This window comes from Diplotaxodon limnothrissa, linkage group LG7 (genome assembly GCF_057381915.1).
Source record: "Diplotaxodon limnothrissa isolate DT_005_m linkage group LG7, D_limnothrissa_male_GT1.1, whole genome shotgun sequence".
NCBI classification, from domain to species: Eukaryota; Metazoa; Chordata; class Actinopteri; order Cichliformes; family Cichlidae; genus Diplotaxodon; species Diplotaxodon limnothrissa.
This window is the reverse complement of record NC_140602.1, coordinates 28,893,463-28,915,644: the sequence shown is the minus strand read 5'-3', so window position 1 is coordinate 28,915,644 and position 22,182 is coordinate 28,893,463. Positions and strand designations below refer to the sequence as shown.

The window sequence follows — 22,182 nt, the reverse complement described above, 5'->3', positions numbered from 1 at the left end:
TGAAACCTTTGCACACAAAAGGATTGGTGCCAGCTGAACCAGGAACCTTCCTGCTGTGAGGCGACACACTGACCTCTGCAGCACCAATCCATAAATATCTGATCACACTGATCAGGTTTGAACAATCAGAAGATCAAATTGAACTTGCTGCACCAACAAAGAATCCAGCAGTACTACATACAGTACTAAAATAACAGTACACCATATGATACTGGTAAAGTTATTGATCCAGGTGCTGATTATTGCCGTTGACACAGCAATCAATAACTAGGACAGACAACATCTCTTCTTTCCTGCACCAGCCAGACGCCATTTTCTCTCCCTCCTCTTTCCATCATCTCTGAACCTCCTCCTCTTCATCCCTCCATCATCACCCCCCACCCACCCCCTCAATCCTCTCAGTCTCTCAACGACCCCCCCCCCTTCCTCCTCCTCCTCCTCGTCTGCAGCACAAACAGAGGATGAATTAAATCCTCTGGAGAACGACAACAGCACAATGAAAGGAACTCCCCCCCAAACCTCCACCCTCCCTCCGCTCTCCCCCCTCCTACTTCCTCCCGTCCACCTCCTCTTCCTTGGCAGATACAAAGGAGGAAAAAGGATGGAGGGATAGAGGATAAAGACAGAAAATGGCAGCTCACCCCATCGCGTTCGCCTCCATCAGCCTGCCTCTCTCTCCGTCTGAGAGACAGAGTGCAGTCAGCTGGGCTCTCAGGCAGCCAATCACAGCCCAGAAACACACATAGGCAAAGAAGGGAGGGGCAGCCCCCACTGCTCCCAGCATGCTTTGCAGCAGGCTCTGCAGGCAGACTGACCGGGTTGAGACACACACACACACACACACACACACAAGTAAAAGGTGAACCTTTATTTTACTGATAAAAGCTCAAAGAACCATTTTTAGTGTTTTTAACCAACGCACACACAGACGTGGGTTCAGAGATCAAATGAGACGGTGAGCTCAACATCTGTGGGTTAAAGGATAACACAGTTTCTGCACTGTGAGGACATGTCAGAGAGTAAACATCACTGACTCTCCTCCGCCGTTTGCTCTTCATGTCATCAACACACAATGAGTGATGTCATTGGGTCACATCAGCTCCTCGTATCTCTTTCCTTTGTCACCTGGTCAATCTCGACAACATATTTTTGTGTTTTTGCCTCAAGTCAAACAAATTTGCTTCTTCCACCTTCAGCAGGTTTCTTGACTATTTTGCAGAGTACTTTTCGAGGTGGGAAGTAGAGCAGGGCGATATGACCAAAAATATTTATCACGATATACATTTGAAAATTTGCGATAACGATATAACTGACTATATAATTTCTGTGAGACAAAATACAACTCCACAACTTTACTAGCACAAAAAACACCCATCCACTCATTTTACTTAAACAAGTAGCTGTTTTTATATGCATTAAAGCTATATAAAAATGTAACAGTGCAAATGCAAATTCCTTGCTGAAAGTTTAACCAAAATGCATTTCCAGTAGAAATGGGCTGACATATCCTGAGCCATAACCATGTATAATATCCACTGATGTTAAAAAGAGGTGCTTTGCAACATTCAACTGCAGTGTGCCAAATAAAAAAGTCAAATACGTATTTTTTGGACCATAAGCAGGGCTCTAGACTAACTTTTTGCCATGGGCGTACCGGTACACCTAACTTTAAAAAGTTAGGCGTACTGGCACAAAAGTTAGGCACACACAAATTTTATAATAATTTATATAATTTAATGTGTTTTTCTGGATACACTGTGCTTTTTCACCATTCAAAGATTGATGACACCGTGTCAGAGCACTGGCTATGAATTTCAGAAGGATCAGGCCTTAACATAACAGAAAAGTTAGCAATAGTTCTTTTCCTATTGCAGCTACATCCACTTCTGTCGTGCCTAGGCTGCTCACTAGGGCTGGGTATCATCACTGATTTCTATAATCCATTCGATTCCGGTTTTCAAAGTCCCGATTCGATTCAACTTAGCCTCAGACAGTCAGAAATATTATAATTCTGATCATTTATCAGTACTGACTTCATCAGAATTGTGAACATCACAGCAGGTGCCTTTGTGTGAAAGTAACACAGAAAAACATGAAGGCCTGGTCTGGCTTTTTATAGCAGATAACCTTAAAAATATTCTACAATGTTCTGCATATAAAGTTTAAATTTTTTCAGTACTGAACAACAGAAAAAAAATAGGCTTTCTTGTCCGAGGTCATTTAAGTGAAAAAAAGAATAGAAAAAGACAGCAGCCACAGCGCTGTAAACAACGGTAGACTGGTGGGTAATAAGTGAATGAATAATACAGAAAACAGAGATTGGAGACGGGAAACTGTTCTTGAAGTATAGAGAGAGAGCTAGCTGTGCATGGAGTGTGATTTTAATAGTCGTGGAAGCAAAACAGCAAAATTCATGACGACATTGATCAAATGTGAAGCGCAGTTTGCTGCTTCTTTTGCTGCTGGCTCTGTGAATTTTGGTTGGAGAGACAAAACCTGCAGCTCAGAATCAGCACAAAAAGACGTAAACACAGCGCGGACCGGACACATCAGAACCGCTAAGCTCCGACAGCGTGTCCGTCTACGGGCCGTCGGGTGAGAAAGCCAAGAAAGACAAAGTTGATTCTGATGCGTCGGGTCCGTTCTGTGTTTACGTCTTTGTGTGGAGACCGTGTACCTGCTCTCATCTGCTGTTTGGTTGTTGTTGAAATGGTTTTGTGAGCTTTAATCTGGCGTTTCTGGCAAAACACAGTTATATTTAAAAGTCGATTCAGGATTTAATGAATTGATATCGCTTTATTCAAGCTACTCACCTCCCACTTCCACCTGCACTTTCAACTGGACCACAGCCAATCAGAGAGGTCCCGCCCCTTACTATCTGTGATTGGTTTAGTCCACGATAGGGGCATAATGTGTGTCTGTTGTTGACTGTCACTACCCGATCCATACCGGAAACCCGATCGGTACCCCGCATGCGCAAATCTTACGTCACTTCCTCTCTTTGCCAACATTGCGACATTCAATATATTTGAATGATACGGTTATCGCCCAGTTAGCTCCTAGCATTTCTCAACAGCTCTGCCTCCTTTTCGACTGCCCGGGACATTTAAACAATGGATAATCCGTATACAAAGAAATTCATGCTTTTCTCCTCAACAGAGAGTGTCCCCCGATTGAGCAACAGCGCCATAAAATAAGAAGAACGGCGCCTAATTACAGAGTTAATAATGCAGACTTTGTAATATCTCACGTGTAGATTCATCAGCCAGATGAAGTGTTTACTGACAATTGACAGTGATAGCGCACATCATCATCACTATTCCAACAATCCTCTCCTCACAGACAAGCATAAACACACTCGACTATCGCTAAATCAGATTTAACACACGTTTGTAATGACGATAATTCAGTTTATAATAGGGTTTATTCGCTCGGTCAGCAGGTGGCGGTATCCTCGTACACTGGGGAGTAAACTGCCATTAAACGAGCAGAAGAAGAAGAAAACATCTGCACATGCGCGGTACGGATCGGGTAGACCCGATTTGTACGGTCAGACTTTACACATGCGCAGTAAGGATCGGAGAGTCCTGATCCGTAACTTTCTTTTTATTTTTCGTTTTTGTCTACATTGTACTGAAATGCTTCATTATTGCAAACATTTTAAGATATACTTGTTATTCTTAACATCTTAACAGATACTCTGACCCATAACTATCGTAAAACGCTACGACCGGAAGTAGAAACCTTTCGCGCATGCGGGGTACCGATCGGGTTTCCGGTACGGATCGGGTAGTGACATTGACCACAGGGAAGGTTGCAGATTTTTTTTTTTTTGCTACCCGAACAGTTGGTCGCACAGGTGCAACCAAAAATTTTTTTTAGTCGCACCACTGAAAAATTTGGTCATATTTGCGACCAAATTGGTCGCACTCTAGAGCCCCGATAAGGTGCATGGGGTTATAAGGCACATTAAGCAAAACAAAGCAGTCAGATAAATCAAACTTTATTCAACTCATTCTTCTTGCTTCCTCCACTTCTGTACCATTGATTCATTAATGCTGTATTCTATCACAGCTGCTCTATTCCCATGTTGTTGCAGTATATTAATGACTAACCTCGTATTGTGGATGGATTATCTCAGTTGTTCTCCTGACTGAAGTTTGGTCTTTTTACAGCATCCTGCCATGCGATTGCATTTGGAACCTTCACGTTAACTTTTATCGAGTGGAAAAGTGTTAGCGTTCATCCTTGAGCTTCACAGTTTATGTTATGCTAACACAGCTGTGTCGCTAGCCTCGTTATATACCAGCTAGCCCAACTTCAGTAACCCTACAAACGTCAATGCTGTTTAGTTTCCTGTCTTCATTTATGTTAGAAATGATAGCAGAGCTGTACATTTGAATTTTTTCAGAAATCTCTCAGTCAGAACATGCTATACCATGTTTAGGTAACTAGCGAAACTAGCGAGCTAGCTTCCGCCAACTTCTAACTCCGTTAAATGTAATGAATTCTATTTTCATGGATGCCTGGATGTTAAACTTCATAGTTACACCTGGTAAAGCAGCAATGCTGATCATTTCATTAAAGATAAAAGTATTTAGACAGTTTTAAACTCTCAGGGATGTTCGTTTGACTTCGGGACTTTATTAAAGGACAGAGTTTAGGACCCAGATTACTCCCAGATTTACAAGCACCTTAGTCTGACAAATACGGCAATAACAACGGCCCGCTTGCATGTTCTACAAAAAAAAAAAGTGCTTTGTTGTGTATCTGTTGGACAAACACCAAACCAGTTTAGCTGCACCATTTTTACAAAACAATTCTGGCTCATCCGTTTCACTCAACAATCTACTTTCCCCATTCACATTTTCCGTTACCGTGCATTCTCCGTGCTTTTTCGGCGCTGCGCATGCGCGTTTTACCCATACTCTGTCGCGATATGTCATTTTCTTATTGTTGCCTAGCTTTGTACCGGTATTACCGTGAACGGTATAATATGGCCCAGCCCTAATTGACACTAGACAAAATACTTTACAACTCCACAACTTTATTAGTGCAAAAAAACCCAAAAAAACATCAATGTATTTTCACTTAAACAAGCAGTTGTTTTTTTATGTGCATTAAAGTTATATAAAAATTTAACAGTGCAAAAGCAAATTCCTTGCTGACAGTTTAACCAAAAGGCATTTCCAGTGGAAATTGGCCAACATATCCTCAGCATAACCATGTATAATATCTACAAAACTTAAAAAGAGGTTATACACACACAATACGGTAATATTATGTTGAAGCACAGTACGTATCACTCCACGAGGCTCCTGCCTACGATAACCGTAATGCTCCGACAATCCATCAAGCGGTGCGTGTTTGTAGCTTAGCAAAGTCGTACTAAAACATTTGACAGATTTTCGAGCGCCGTGTACCACATAAAATAGTTTCGAGGTCAGTAAACACAACCAGAATTCATACATAAGGCACACGGGATTATAAGGGGCACTGTCGATTTTCAGAAAAATCACAGGATTGATTTTAAGTGTGCCGTATTTTCCAAAAAACACTATAATAACGACGGCCCGCAAGCATCCTCTACCAAAAATAGTGCTTTGTTGTGTATTCGACGGACGAAAGCTAAACCAGTTCCACACCACTGACGTTGCAGCATTTTTACAAACCAATTCTGGTTCATCCGTTTCATTCAACGATCCGCTTTCGCCCTTCTCGTTCTTTGCCGCCGGCATGCTTTTTCCGTCATGTGCGTATGAAATCAAAGGTATTGCGCATGCGCGTTTTACCCATATTCTTTCGCGATATTTCATTTTCTTATCGTTGCCCAACATTATACCAGTATTACCGTGAATGGTATGATATGGCCCAGCCCTAGTGGGAATCATCGGACACCCAATAATATATGATTGAGTGTCCAATGATATTGCGATTTTTAACTCTTTGTGACATGCTGAGTATTGCAATAACCTATATTATAATTTCTCACCTTTTTCAATTGCAAATTATGTCCTCAAAGTTAGTCCAGCACAGCAACACCCACTGAGACCTAGGGCTGCTCAATTAATCGAATTTTAATCACGATTACGATCTGGGCTTTCAACGATCATTAAAAATGACTGAGCCGATTATTAGCCCCTCCCTCATTTATCCGCGACACCTTAAAGGCCGGTCCGTGAAAATATTGTCGGGCATAAACTGGTCCGTGGCGCAAAAAAGGGTGGAGACCGCTGATTAAGAGGACCCGAGGGAAGCTCGGAAAGCTAAGCAGAAGTTATTTGGAGAGTGACTGCCGTTGGTTGAAAAGAGTTAAAAAAAAAAAAACTTCAGTGGTGTTGCACACCATTTTATATTATTTTTTTAAAGTCATTGTTAACCCTTTAAAGCCGGTCAGAGCAGTAAGCTCCGTTTTGCGTAACTATTTTTAAATCCCTGTAGAACCTGAACCGTGTAAGCTAGCGCAATAATTTGTTTTGCATATGAAACCGGAGGAGTTGTACTTACATCTGATGCCATCAGCTTGTCCTCGGTCACGGTTTCGTTCCACATATAGCTTTGCAAAAATTGCATAAAAAGCGCTTGCATGAACAAAAACATAATATTCCAGAAACACGCTTTGCCGTTCCTATCAGCTGTTCGTAACACTTCCCACAGTGAAATGATGCACATGCTGTTTTCTTTGCAAATTTGCATCATAGGATTGTTTTTTGTTTTTCCTGCAGTATATAAAAATTGCTGTATCTCCAAAATAAAACTATGAAGACACTCAAAATAAATTTCCTGTGGTGGGAAACTATTTTTTGCAACTTTATTGTATTTAAAGTTTTGAGGGATAAGCCTCTTAAACTTCTCCAAGTAGAAATATATGTAAACAAAACAAAAGCGATTTTCAATTTTTTTTGTAGTTTATTGCACTTTTTTGAATTTTATGTAATTACTATGCACTTAATGCATACATATTATTAAAATATGGGCTATAACAGTTGTATTGATGTATAGCAACTTGAAATGCTCCCACAAATGGCACTACAGCATGTAAAAATAAATAAATAAAAATAATATAAGCTCTGGTGGACTTGGTTCTATAGTAGGTCTTAAAGGGTTAAATAAATATCGTCAAATAATCGTGATCTCAATTTCAGTGAAAATAATCGTGATTATCATTTTTGCCATAATCGAGCAGCCCTACTGAGACCTGACATAAATGTTGCCATAAGACACAGCCAGTCTGCTATTGGCATACAGTCTGTTTGTGATAATACAGTTAACTGTGATAAATCAGTGAAAAATCACATGTTGTTGTCTACATAGACACAAATTCACATTTTGCTATTACATTTGCACTCAGCAGCTTTCCTGTTCTTTAGAAATATACCTGAATACAACAGTTTGTTGTGTTGTTGTTGTTGTTGTGCTTGGTGATAAAGACTCATGTTGAATCAGAGGAATCAGCTTTAAAGTAAAAGCTGCAGGTCTAATTAAAGAAATACAAACATGAAACACCAGTTTAGAGTGTTAAGGACTGCATTGGTAACATGTGCCCGTGTCATTTTGTAGTACCGGAAGGACCCCAATAATCCAATGCTTAAAATGTGGAAAGCAAGAATGATTGAACGTTGCTTGCGAAAAGACACTGGGAAGGTTACATCATGTGACTGAAGCTTCGGTGGAACAATGGGACAGTTTTTGCACCTAAATGTCTACCTGACTTGGACGAGATGCCACTGATGTTAAAACCTCAGTGTATTTTTCTTTTCTTTTGTTTTTTTCAGTTCTTTGTTTGTTTGCTTCTTTTTTTGGTTTTTGTATTTTTGTATTTGTTGTTATATTTTTGTGTTTGCTGTTATAAAATGCAAAATCTAATAAATACTTGAATTATTTTAAAAAAGGAAATACAAACTTGAAGATTAATTATAACTTTATAATATTGATAATCAAGTGTCTTTTTTAGGTTACATTAATCACATGACTAAGAATACTCTGAGTAGAAACACTTTTGTTATTAGTATTAGTATTTTGTTCGTATATTCTTCTCTGGGGACCACGGGTTTGTAGAAAATGTGGGCAGGATGAAGTAATAGCCACAAACACACCTGACCTGGCATCTGTGGTGTGTGTTACAGTTGTCAGTGACAACTTGTCACACTCAATTTATTAAGTTTAGCTTCACGAATAGTATAATTTTCTCTTTACAAAACATTTCTGTGCATACAAAAAACTAAAACTACACTACCACCCCTCACTTGTAAAACCTTACTTTATAAATTGTGCGTAAATAATCACTATTTAATCTAGTTTAGATACATGTATTTGGAAAACTGTTTCACGTGTGGTCAAATTATTTCGTACGTGTGTGAATGGGAACACGCATTTGTGAGTTCTATTCAATTCACTTCAATTTTATTTTTATAGCGCCATATCACATCAACAGTCCCCTCAAGGCACTTTATATTGTACAGTAGCTCTTACAATAATAGATACAGAGAAAAACCCAACAACCATAAAAGTTACACACAAATCACGGCACATATTTGTAAATCTTAGTTTACGCTTGTGGATGTAAGATAATCTCTCCATAGAAATCAGCTTGGATCTCTGACTTCACGAGGTATATCATAAAACCAGCTGTGCAGTCCCTGAGTGTGGCCGTGGTCTGTGAGGACGATCGGCTCCACTTTCTGGAATCACAGCTGCTCCTCAGAGAAAAATTTAAAGTATATTTGTGGAAGCACCATGCTCCGTAAAAATCCTCTAATCAAGACAACTGATCTCAATCAGGTGACACAGGTGCTTTTCACAGGTTATGAATACACACAAAACATCAGAACACCTCTGCCTGCTCAGTCCTCAACGTGACACAACTACACCCAGAACTGCAGTATGACAGTCAGAGTACACAACGAATATATACAGAACTGCAGTATTACTGCCACAGTACACAGAGCACACACAGATTCGGTACTGTTGTCAAAGTACACAAAGAACTGCACTACTGTTCTTAGAGTACACACAGAGCTGCATTATGTGTGTACAGTGACAGTCTGAGCTGTCAGCAGTACTGCAGTAGTGCTTCTGGGACTTTTCGGTACTGCACTACTCGCGGTACTGTAATATCTACAGTACTTGCCATTTGTCCTGACAATAGCAGTTAGCCGTTAGCTGACCCGGCTAACTGAGCCCGCTCCTTCACCTATCAGTACCGGAACCTGTCCGGATCAGATGCCCCTCCGCCGGTCACATAAACAGCATTTCTGCCCTGGTGTCCCGATAAACCGGAGACCGGTAGCAACACGTCCTGGGAGTGTCCACAAACAAACAGTCTGTCCAAACAAACAGTTAGCACGGAGCTAGCACGGCTCGGCCGCTCTTACCGTCCCGGTTTAAAGTCCACTTCAGGAGGCAGTCTCACGCTAACATCCCGGAGACCCGGAGAAAAGACCCGGGCCTTCAGGGGCGGCGGAGGCCGCTCATCGTCCGCTCAGAGCGGGAAAAGCAGAGTTACACAAAGCGGGCCAAGTTTGAACTTTGAGTCCTTTTTGTTATGGAGGAGCCGCGACCGCTGCCGCCGCCATCTTCTTTCTGTGTGTGTGTGTGTGTGTGTGTTACTCTGAGTGTGTGTGTTACTCTGAGTGTGTGTGTGTGTGTGTGTGGGGGGGGGTTGGCCCTCCTCCGCTGCACGTGTACTTTCCATCGCCTTCTCACTCAGGTGTTCTAGGATTCCGTGCTGAGGTTTGTATCGAAACGCTGCAGTGACCTCACCAGAGTCCACTAATTTTCACGTTTTTAGAGTTGTGGTGTGATTTCTTGACAGTTTGGGTCATAATCATGTTGTCAGAAGCACAGCCTGTAAATAAACGATGCCTTTCTGAAGCTCGTTAAAGTTCTTCTTTGTAATTTTTTAGTTCAGTCCTTGTACCTGATCATTTTAACAGGAATGTTTTGGTTTGGTGACCCTCTGAACTCTGACCTCCAAATCATTCAAGCATAAAACGGCTCCTGACTCCAGGATTCCTTGTTGTGTCGACACATAACCAACAACTGAGCAAAGAACCAGTTTTAAGTTTTATCTTTAAGCCCTTTGTTACTACCTGCCTGCCACAAAAACACATTTGTTCCCACTTCTTTAGATGAACCTGTTAAAATTGGGAAAGCAAACGCAGTTTAACCGAAAAGTGATTAACAAAGAGCAGTTAGCTGAAACTTGGCGTATCTCAGCATAGTGTGCAGTGCGTCCTTAAAAATCTGAGAAAACTGAACAGAAGAAGAAGAAGTGTGAGACCTAAAAACACTACAGGATCTGAAAGTCCTTAAGAAAGAGGGAAAAATCAGCTACAGAAACCAAGGTCAACATTAACCGCGTCCCTAATAATGCAAACTTTAATCCAGGTGAGTTATAAAATCATCCTCTCACTGTACAGTTGTTGTGAATGAGTAAATTATCTCACAATTATTTTCTATAGAGACCAGAGCATTTTGTGTATCAGCTTGTAAACATGATTATTTTTGCTGTAAACATGATGGTGCTCACAGTGTTTATGAGCTCATCTGCTCAGGCTAGTCGTGATTACAAGTCTGACCAGACTGAAAAAACTAAAAGAACTGATATTTTTCTGTTTTAGTTCACTTGTTTTAGTCTGTATCCTGTACCTTAAGATAATTTTTGGCTCAATCATCTATTTTAGTTTTGATTGAAAGTAGTTTTGGTTTGGAAATTTAATACCATAATTCCCTCCACACTCACCACCAAGCTGGAGCATCTGGGACTCAGCTCATCTATGTGTCAGTGGATCTCCAACTTCCTAACTGGCAGACCACAGGCAGTAAGGATGGGCGGACATGTCTCAGCCTCCACCACTCTCAGCACTGGAGCCCCCCAGGGGTGTGTTCTGAGCCCCCTGCTGTACTCTCTGTACACATATGACTGTGTGGCCACTACCAGCTCCACCACCATCATCAAGTTTGCTGACGACACCGTCGTGCTGGGCCTGATCTCTGATAACAACGAGACGGCCTACCTGAAGGAGATTAGGAATCTGGAGAACTGGTGCCAGAGGAACAACCTCCTTCTAAACGTCAGTAAGACAAAGGAGCTGATAGTGGACTTCAGCACTAAGCAGGAGAGGAACTACCAGACCCCCGTCATCAACGAGTGCCCAGTGGAGAGAGTGGACAGCTTCAAATACCTCAGAGTTCACATCACGCAGGACCTGTCATGGTCCTGTCACATCAACACCGTGGTGAAAAAGGCCCGACAGCGTCTCTACCACCTCAGACGCTTGAGAGACTTCCAACTGCCCTCCAAGGTGCTCAGGAACTTTTACTCGTGCACCATAGAGAGCATCCTGGCGGGAAACATCTTAACCTGGTTCGGGAACAGCACCATGCAGGACAGACGAGCTCTACAGAGGGTTGTGCGGTCAGCTGAGCGCACCATCCGCTCCGAGCTCCCTGACCTGCACTCAATCTACAGCAGGCGGTGCTGGACCAAGGCCAGGAAGATCATGAAGGACCTCAGCCATCCCAACAACAGACTGTTCTCTCTGTTGAGGTCAGGAAAGCGATTCCGCTCCCTGAAGACCAACACAGAGAGACTGAGGAGGAGCTTCTTCCCGCAGGCGATACGGTCTCTCAATCACACCACCACACAGTACTGACCCACACATACAGTTCTTACACACACACTGGACTTTCTGGACATTGTTTTCACTTTCAGGTTCAAGGTTCTTTATTTGTCACATGCATAGTTATACAAGTATAACACACAGTGAAATGTAGCCTGACACGCTCCTCGACATGTGCAAAAATGGGGGGGGGGGGGGTGTCTGTAGAGGAAGAACATTATATATATAGTATGTACATTGGGTGAATGTGCAGTAGTAGCAGCAAGCAGGTGAATTCTGTACATTAATAAGAATAGACATCTGACTATTTTACAGGATAGACAATATAAACATATTTAAAATTAAAGGAATTTGAAATGTACATTGTTCCTTGGTTTAGTGTCTGGAAGACTTAAATCATCACTTAAATCACTTAAATCACTTTAAGCATATTTGCACTGCACAAGACATAATGTGGATTGCACAACACTGGTCACTATATTCTTCATTTCCAGTTAATACTTGTACAGCTGCTGTTATTGTGTATATATTTATTTATTTATCTTTCTTCATACATTCTTATATAGTTCTATACTGTGTATTGTGTATTTTGTTGTACAGTTATTTTATTTTCAACTTTAATTTATATATTTTATCTTATTCTTTCCCAGTTAAATTTACCCTTCATTCTAAATTGTGTTGTACAGTTATTTCATTTTTAACCTTAATTTATATTTTATTCCTTCCTAGTTAAATTGACCCTTTTTAATTTTTCATATTTATTTCCTATCTTATTCATAGCCTTTTTCTTTTTAGGTCACGAGCAGTTGTCTAAGCATTTCACTGCATATCGTACTGTGTATGACTGTGTACGTGACAAATAAAATTTGAATTTGAAATTTAACGATTAAAAATCGATGCTGATAAATATTCAGTGTGTTGATGAAGAAAAATCATATTTTCATGCTATGTGGATAAAACAGTTTAAAACACCACAGCTGTCATATTTAATTCTTCATGTTTCCTTCAGGGAATCGACTATTTCAGCTTTTTTCCCTCTGAAAATCACAGCAGAAAGGTTTTGGGCTTTTACTGTGAAAGGCCGCGCAGGAAGTGAGCCCTTTTAAATATGGCGGCGGCCGCAGACGGCTTGGTGATTTTCGCGGTGCTCTGAGTATTTTCGTGCCGCTCCCTCGTGCCTCGAGCTCAGTTCTGGCGTCATGAGAAGCGCGGTGACGGGCCCCGTTTCCGGATGCTTCGTGTGAACCGGACGGCCGTGTTAGCGCTGCTCATCGTTAGCAGCTCCGTGTTCCTGCTATTCCAGCTGCACTACTACCGGAAGTACGTCAGCAAGGTGAGCCATAGCCGTGTAAACGCTTGTGTGATGCGAGAGGCTCCCAGTGTCACCTAATCTGAAGGTTTGTGATGTCACTAATGAACCATTAAAACTCAAAGCCCTCTGCCCTGTCAGAATATAATCCTAATCTGTGCACTAGCTGTTTCAATTGCATTTGTGAAGTCAGGATTATAGGAACCACACCACGTCTCAAATTATAATTATGAGTTTAATGTTTTTGTGTCTGTGCAGAGCAGACACAGGTAAACACACCTGCACAAGTGACAGGTGAAAGGACAGCTTTTCAGTGGGGGTGGAGTCTACAGCAGCGCACAGTCTTCCTTAGGTAGAGTTTAGATGATGAACATAAAATGGGTCGTTCCTGAAGCTGCCGTACAGGTTTGTGTTCAGAGGCAGGTAAAGAGAGAAAGAGGCACACCTGAGATTCCTTCACTGCAGTAAGGTTAACTTTAGTTATAACAGCCTTGTAAATGCTATCAGGTATCTGTACCTGAACGTGAAGTTAAAATATTTTAGGTTAAATTCAGCCAATCAGGAAACATCTTCTGGCGAAGATGATCGTCATCATAATCATGCTGCCTATGTGTTCCATCTCACCTGTACGCTGACATTACCTGTGCATGAACATTACTCATGAAGAGATCCTGAATCATCTATGTGCTCGAATTACAGTAACCTTGTCACACGTGTGAGTATTTAACCCTCCATCAGGACATGTGACAGTCTTAAGGTTGATCTTTTAGCTACGACACCCCCAAGGTCCAGATAGGCAGCGTCAGCCTCTGAAGGTAAGTCATGCGGGAGCATGACCGTTGTGGTGACCCTGTTTTCTTCTATTCTCCTGCAGCAGCCTGGCTCTCACATCTTCCGCCCAGCAGGTCACCTGACTCCAGGCCACCTGACCGCTAGCCAAGTCCAATGGGTAAGTCAGATCTGATGCTAGCTGCTGTTAGCTTAACATCAATTGTTAGCAATTCAGATTTAAACTTTCACTTTGAAATGATCAAAATTACATCGTCACAAGGTAGAAAAACTGCATGCTGCTATGCCTGATGCAGCTCTCTATGTCTTTCCACTTGCACATGACGTTCCTCTCTTAAATAAAGGTGAAGAACTTTTCAAATACATTTAAAACAAATCTTACATCTTACATCTCGCTTCTCTTACACAAGATGTAGACGTGAGTCATGAAATTTGTACAATGTGTAAACTTGTATTGTGGCTCATAAAATTAGCTTGTTTTATACTTAATTGTTAAATGTTTTAACTCCTCCTTCCTGACCTGACCATGGTTACCACGGTAACAGTTGCTTTGTTCCTCCCTGCAGCAGGTGGTGAAGAAGTTTCTAGCGTTAGTGCAGCACTTCAAGCTGCCACTGTTCCTCACTGACACCGCCGTGCTGGCACTGCTCTCCCAGGATGCTTTGCGGCAGCGTGACCGGCTGGTGCGCGAACCGCACTGCAGCTTTCTGTGCACAGGCCGAGCCGTCACGTCATTCGCTCTGCAGGCCAACCAATGGAAGTATGATGTGAGTGACTTGTTTGTTGTCTTCAGAGCGTGAGAAAATGCAGAACTTGAGTTTAAATAAAGTTTTTAAAACTGTAATTGTTTGTTTGTCTGTCAGCCCGGCTTCCTATTGGCAGCTGAGCAGAAAGGCTTTGAGGTGATGGAGCTGCGGGGAGTGGACCCTCGACTCGCCAGCCTGGACACCCTATCAGGAGAGGACATTCCCCTGCACTTCTTGTTCCGCCTCCACAATCATGTCATTCAGGTGGATGTTGCCAGATGTCGTGACGATCTGATTCAGGTGACAAAACAGCTGACGATGTGACCTGTGCTCCTTGCAGGTGGTCTTCCTGTATGAGCGCAGCGGGAATTACCTGTGGCATGGAGCGCTGCGCCTCAAAGGGGACGCAGACCGAAGCTTTGCTGCCTTCAAAGTGCTCGACTATGGGCGCTACGCTGGAGCCTATGACAGGTGCTGACATCACATGACTACGTTATGTGTGTAAATGAGACAAAAAAACCGCACTAATGAACTTCCTGTAATGTGACGTCCTCTGCAGGCCGCAGCTCATCCTGACCGTCCTTGATGGCCTGGACGTTCGAGTCCCGCGAAACATTTCCCATTTTCTGGCCCAGCAGAAACACGCCCGCTTCCTAGAGTGCCGTTACCGTGATGCTCGCAATTTCCTGCAGGTCAGAATGAAAGCTTCTTTTTATTGTAAAAAGAGGGGAGAAAGAGGAAATGAAAAATATTATAAACAAATCTTTTTTTAAAACTTCCTTTTTCTCGTCATGCGACTACTTCTCTGCAGCTCTACCCTGACGACTCGTCTGCAGCGGCGGTGGATTTCCGGAGAAAAGCAAAGGCGTTGCTTCATTTGACGGCTCGAACGCTCACTCGCCTTCACGTTCCGTTCTGGCTCAGCAGCGGTACCTGCCTGGGTAACTCTACCTCCTGACTCATTTGTACAGTTTCAGCAAACTTTCATCCATCCATCCATCTTCTTCCGCTTATTCGGGGCCAAGTCGCAGGGGCAGCAGCGCAAACAGAGAAGCCCAGACCTCCCTCTCCTTAGCCACCTCCTCCAACTTCTCCGGGGGAACACCAAGGCGTTCCCAGGCCAGCCGTTAGATATAATCTCTCCAGTGTGTCTGCCCCCGGGCCTCCTCCTGGTGGGACATCCCCGGAACACCTCACCCAGGAGGCATCCTTGTCAGATGCCTGAACCATCTCAACTATCTCTTGAATGCGGAGGAGCAGCAGCGGCTCTACTCCGAGCCCCTCCCGGATGGCTGAACTTCCCACCCTATCTCTAGGGGAGAGGCCAGCCACCCTTCAGAGGAAGCCCATTTCTGCCACTTGTGTCCGGGATCTCGTTCTTTCGGTAACTACCCACAGCTTGTGACCATAAGTGATGGTAGGGACGCAGATCAATCTCATAAATTGAGAGCTTCACTTTTACACTGAGCTCTCTCTTCACCACAACAGACCGGTACAGCGTCCACATCACTGCGGCCGCAGCACCAATCCGTCTGTCGATCTCCCGCTCCCTTCTCCCGTCACTCGTGAAGAAGACCCGAAATACTTAAACTCCTCCACTTGGGGCAGGAACTCGTCCCTGACCCGGAGTGGGCACTCCACCCTTTTCCAGTTGAGGACCGTAGCCTCAGATTTGGAGGTGCTGAATCTCATTCCCACCACTTCACACTCGGCTGTGAACCGTTCCAAGGCGTGCTGGAGGCCATCACCCGATGAATCCAACAGGACCACATCATCTGCAAAAAGCAGAGATGAGATCCTGAGACCACCCAAGCGAAAGCCTTCCGCCCCTTTGCTATGCCTAGAAATCCTGTTATGAACAGAATCGGTGACAAAGGGCAGCCCTGGCGGAGCCCATCACCCACCAGGAACAAGTCCGACTTCTTGCCTGCTATGCGGGCCAGGCTTCTGCAACGGTCGTATAAGGACTGTATGGCCTCTTTCACTTTGACATGATCAAAATTACATCGTCACAATGTAGAATAACTGCATGCTGCTATGCCTGATGCAGCTCAGTGGGATTAAGGAGGTCCTCGAAGTATTCCTTTCCACTGCCCGACAATATTCTCAGTCGAAGTCAGCAGCGCTCCACCCACACTATAGTCAGTGCAGGTACAGCACCGCCTTCCCCTCCTGAGTCGATGGTTTGCCATAATCTCTCTCTGCTTTTTTGTTGTTTTTTTAAGCAGGCTTTTATTTTGGCACTGGTTGATTTCCTGATTTCCTGTTATCAGTCATATTTGTGTTTGATTCTGGGAAACAAGAATCCCTCGAGGGCTACATCAGGAAGTGTGTCCACCACAGATTAGACATGCAGCGACCTCGCCATGGTGACCCTGGGTAAACCGCTGAAATCTCTCAAGTTCTTTTGGCGTTTTTTATTGTGAAACTTACACAGGTGTATGCAGCGCCTGTCGGAGCACTAAGCAAGAGTGAGACTCGCATGACTGGACTAAAATAGAGCAGGTTACCGCCTCGGAGACAGGAAGTGAAACACAGAGGTCACTGTCACTTATAACTTTTACAACAGGTGTGTCAGGTATGCTGATGACTTCCTGCTTCAACGTCAGAACCTCTGACTGTAGGTTGTCTACCTGTTCCTGTTAAAACTCCTGTGGAGGAGCATGTAACCAGTGATTCACTCAGGTGTGCTACTATAGGGTCACACAGAGGTCAAACTGCTGTATGACATCCATAGTTTGTGCTGACATCACCTGTAATCAGGGTCACATGCCTTATTATCTGTGGTTTAAACATCCAGGTAAATCACATCTGAGGAAGTTGCACCTCAGTCAAAAAGACTAATTGATTCAGTGTGTGCAGGTAATCCCGTCCTCACACCTGTCTGTCTGTGTCACCTTCTCCAGGCTGGTTCAGGCAGTGCAGCATCATCTCATACAGCCGTGACGTCGACATTGGCATCTTCATCGCTGACTACAGGCCTGACATCATCGCAGCATTCACAGACGCCGGCCTGACGCTGAAACACAAGTTTGGAAAGGTCCAAAATCTTTATTTTTATCTTTTACTGTCTGAGTTTCTTCTTCTTTATTCTACTTCTAACACCAAAAACTTTTTCATGCTTCATCTTCAGTCACCAGCTTCAAACATCTACTGCAAAATCTGTCTTTTATTCTTACAACCTGTCTTATTGTGAAGTTTAGGGTGTGTTCCAAAAAGTACCTACTATCTCCTGTTCCTAACCTCTTTTCATCGATCTCAAGGAAAAGTGGGTAGGAGAATTACTGAGGACTTAGAAAAAGAGAAAAGTGGTGTGCTGAGGATTTGAACGAGCTCACACTCATTTCTTAACGTTGTGATGACGCATGTCCGCTATATTGACAATGTGTAAAAGATGGACTACAAAGCATGCGTTACTTCTCCACAACATGTTCTGTTGTTTTATGGGGGTAATGTAAACATTGAGAAAATCATTCATTTTTCATTAGAAAGGCTGGAATTTTAAAGAAGGAGGAACAGATTCTCTAACTTCTTCATGCTGAGTGTTTAGAGGCGAGCCCACTTATTGCTCCTTGGTAAATGCTTCCATGAAACGGCAGAAATGACCTGAACTTGGCTGCTCTTTCTCAGCAGTGTTCACACAGCGAGTGACTTCTCTCTGCTGAATCTGTAACAGATAAAAGTGCACTATGCTGTTAAAACTACCAAGTGATGCACTTATACATACACCTGTCACAACTGGGACTTCTCATAATATAACGGTAAATAATGTTTGTCTTCTGAAATTCTCACCAGATGTCAGTAATAACCCATCCAAGCCACACATGGAAACATAGACGTCCATAAATTATGTGTAAAAACGAGAAGTGACACAGGGAAAAGTATTGAACATGTGAAGAGAGGGATGTGTAAAAAGGCAGGGAGATTCAAGACAGCAGCTAAAATCTATCAGTGATTATAAGTCAATCCTGCCACTTAGTGCAAATTAATATCAGCTCAATCAGTCCTGAATGATGGCTAATAAAAGGTGCCCAATTATCAAGTTGTCACACAGAAACATCTCATGACGGGTAAAACCAGTGAGGTCTCCCAAGACCATCATAACCTTATTGTTGCAAAAACATACTGATGAATTTCTAAAAATAACAGTTCCATTGAGTACTGTTGGGCCCAATGTCCGGAAATGGAAAGAACATAATTTCACCATAAACCGGCCGCGACCAGGTGCTCCCTGCAAGATTTCAGACAGGGGAGTGAAAAAAAAAAAATCAGAATCAGAAGAGTTGTTCAAGAGCCAAGGGGCTCCTGTGCAGAGCTACAGAAAGACCTGAATCAGCGGGTATGATTGTTTCAAAGAAAACGATAAGTAATGCACTAATACGCTGTGGCGCATATAAACGCTCAACATGGAAGACTCCATTGCTGACTCCATCTTGAAGCTTGGTCCAGATGGCATCAGCTCGGCAGACTGCTTCTCAAGTCCAATGCAGGATAACTCAATACATCTTTAGCCTGAGCCTGAAGCTTGGTAGAATGCCACAGCTGTGGAAAACATCTTGTGTGGTGTCAGTTTCCAAGAGGCCACAGCCAAAGGACTTCAACAGCTATAGGCCGGTGGCTCTGACATCACATCTGACAAAGATCCTGGAGAGGCTAGTCCTTGCTCATCTTCAGCTGCAAGTGAGCTCACTGCTGGACCCACTCCAGTTCACTTATCGCCCCAACCGGTCAACAGATGATGCCATCGCCACCACCCTACATCTGGCTCTCACTCACCTGGACAATAAGGGCATGTATGTATGAATGCTGTTCATAGATTTCACTTCAGCATTCAACACAATCATTCCTCAACACCTGACTGGAAAACTGAGCCTGCTGGACCTGAACACTTCGTTCTGCCACTGGATCCTGGACTTTCTCATGGAGAGGCCTCAGACAGTCCAGATCAGTAACTGCATCTCCATCACCACCACAATGAGCACTAGAGCCCCTCGGGGCTGTGTGCTCATCCCACTGCTGTTCACTTTGCTGACTCACGACTGTACAGCAATGCACAGTTCAAACCAAATCGTCAGTTTCGCTGATGACAGGACTGTGGTGGGTCTCATCAGCAAAAGCAATGAGTCAGCATACAGAGAGGAGGTGCAGAAGCTAACGGACTGTTGCAGAGTCAACAACCTGTCTCTGAACGTGGACAAAACAAAAGAGATAATTGTCGACTTCAGGAGAGCATGGTGAGATCACTGTCCACTTAACATCAATGAATCCTCTCTGGAGGTTGTCAAGAGCACCAAATTCCTTAGTGTTCACCTGGCGGAGACCCTCTCCTGGTCCCTCATCACCAGCTCCATAACTACCTCCATTACACTCAGTGACTGGACTGACACACACATACCTTCACACACGTCACTACATTACCTGCACAATGGCATATGCAGACACACCTCACACACCTTCATACATCAATTACATGCATAGGTTGTTGCTTTTGCTTTTTTGCACAGTGCTCAGTCTTTTTGCACAACCCACTGTCTATTGCACTGTCTTGTATCTGTATCATTCTGTTCTGTCTGGTGTTGCACTGTTTTTTGCAGTTTTTCACACTTGCACTTTATGTAGTCCTGGTTTGATTTTACTCCAAGATCATGTGGCACCATGATCTTGGAGGAACGCTGTCTCGCGTCACTGTGTACTGTACCACTGCACATGCTTGAAATGACAGTAAAGCCACTTGACTTGATTTGACTTGATATTTTTATCTAAATAATCTAAATCTCTTTATTTATTCCTGGCCTATCTGCTTTTCTGCTGTAACAATGAATTTTCCATCTCTGGGACTAATAAAGTCTATCTTATGTCTGGTCAGATGAGTCCAAAATTAAACTCTTTGGATGCCATAATGCGTTTTAACATCATCGTACGTTTGGAGGTCAAAGGGAACTATATATCACCCCCAGAACACTAATATAGATGTTTGGAGTTGGGAACATCGTGGTGTGGGGCTCCTTTTCAGCATACAGCACTGACAGACTTCATATAACTGAAGGAAGGATGAATGGAAAAATGTACAGAGAAATTCCTGATAAAAATCTGCTGCCATCTACCAGGATGATGAAGATGAAACGAGACGAAAGAAAACTCTCAGCTGGTGTCAGAGATAGGAAATAAAGCTGCTGGATCAGCTGACCTCAACCAACTGAAAAGAACTCAAGGTCAAAGTTCATAGACGGGACCCACGGAACCTTCAGGGTTTGAAGACTGTTTGTGTGGAAGAATGGACCAAAATCACACCCGAGCAATGCTGCGACTAGTTTCTCCATACAGGAGAAGCTGAATATGAAGCTGTGATCACCAACAAAGGCTTTGTATAAAGTATTAATCCAATTTCAGTGAGTGTCTTCATTTATTTTCTCTGTGTCATTTATCATTATTACACATATTTATGGACATCTATGGTTTGATTCCTTTGCATGTGTGGATTGGATGGGTTATCACTCACATCTGGTGAGAATTTAATATCAATCGCACCTTCAGAAATATATTTACTTTGAACTTACTTAAATTACTTATTTTACCCTCTGTATATTTATTTTGTTTCCTCCAGCCTGTTAAGGATTTCTGTAAAATTCCCTCCATCGTAACCGATCCCAGTTGACCTGAAGTAAACCTGAATCCTAAAGACTGTAATACAACAGTGATCATACAGAGCCTTAAACACTCTTTGATCATTTATTATAAATCATAATCTTGAACTCACTGTTCTACTTTCTTCATGCAGCAACAACATCAAATTTATATTCCAGCAGCTTGATGTTCAGAGTTTAGCTGTGAATTTAACAGCTGCTGATAAAAACTATAAATATATCCACAGGTTATGGATAAAATGGAAAATTCAGTTAGAAGGAACATCAAAATCGATCCCACCCACTTCGATTATGTCAGTGTTTTCATAAATGGTTGGATGGTTGTTTGCAGTGAATTATAGGACACATTTTCTCCTCTCCTTTCGTAGAGGATGCTAGTGTTTGGAGTCATGTCTCTTAGTGAGGAAACTTTCACAGAAACATGGACTTTTGGAATGCACCCATAGTTACCTCCTTTATTCTGAAATCATTTTATTGTGAAGTTTAGTTTTCTGTCTTTTATTCTGAAAGCGGGTGTTTTATTGTAAAAGGTGGAGGACAGTCTGGAGCTGTCATTTCTGATTGAAGATGTGAAGCTGGACATTTTTTTCTTCTACGACAACGGTGATATCATGTGGAATGGCGGGACGCAGGCAAAGAGTGGCAGGAAGTTCAAGTAAAATCCTTTCACCTTAAATATTTGTACAGACGGCGTAATCGTCATGTCGTTTATTGCTACGTAAAGTCATTACCATCTGTCAGGTCACTTTGTCAACCCTGCCGCAGGTTAAAAATTTTTTTCTTCTTATCTCCAGGTACATCTTTCCACGCTTCTCGCTGTGCTGGGCGGAGCTTCTTGAGCTGAAAGTGCGTGTTCCATGTGAGACGCTTGACTACGTGACAGCAAACTATGGCGCCTCCTGGAACATCCCACTGAGGGTCTGGGACTGGAAATCATCACCAAGCAATGTGCAAGCGAACGGGGTGTGGCCTGTGGCAGAGTGGGCAGAGCTTATCCAGGTGTACTGACTGATATTTTATTATCAGCCATCAGTCAGCTGATCGGGACCACACACACGATTCTGTTGTTG

At 43.0% G+C, this 22,182-nt stretch overlaps 2 protein-coding genes across 6 annotated transcripts in view; one reads left to right on the top strand and one right to left on the bottom strand.

Moving 5' to 3' along the window:
• Positions 1–9,577, bottom strand: part of apc (APC regulator of WNT signaling pathway) — a 30,604-nt gene extending 21,027 nt beyond the window's left edge. For all 4 annotated transcript variants that reach the window (XM_085359539.1, XM_085359540.1, XM_085359541.1 and 1 more), the window contains exon 1: positions 9,375–9,577. The gene's annotated coding sequence lies outside the window, so the exon portion shown is untranslated. The remainder of the gene's footprint in view (positions 1–9,374) is intronic.
• A 3,162-nt stretch (positions 9,578–12,739) lies between these two features.
• On the top strand, positions 12,740–22,166 carry fktn (fukutin). Of its 2 annotated transcripts, none has more exons than XM_085357850.1 (10): positions 12,740–12,957; positions 13,811–13,882; positions 14,289–14,489; positions 14,586–14,732; positions 14,809–14,939; positions 15,028–15,160; positions 15,280–15,409; positions 17,375–17,508; positions 21,643–21,767; positions 21,907–22,166. In XM_085357850.1, exons 1-10 carry the CDS (start codon positions 12,856–12,858, stop codon positions 22,118–22,120), a joined length of 1,389 nt encoding a protein of 462 aa, XP_085213976.1. In that variant the 5' UTR covers positions 12,740–12,855; the 3' UTR covers positions 22,121–22,166. The 2 variants fall into 2 exon arrangements, with proteins under 2 accessions (XP_085213976.1, XP_085213975.1); XM_085357849.1 differs by having other exon boundaries at positions 13,808–13,882.
• Positions 22,167–22,182: the final 16 nt, after the last annotated feature.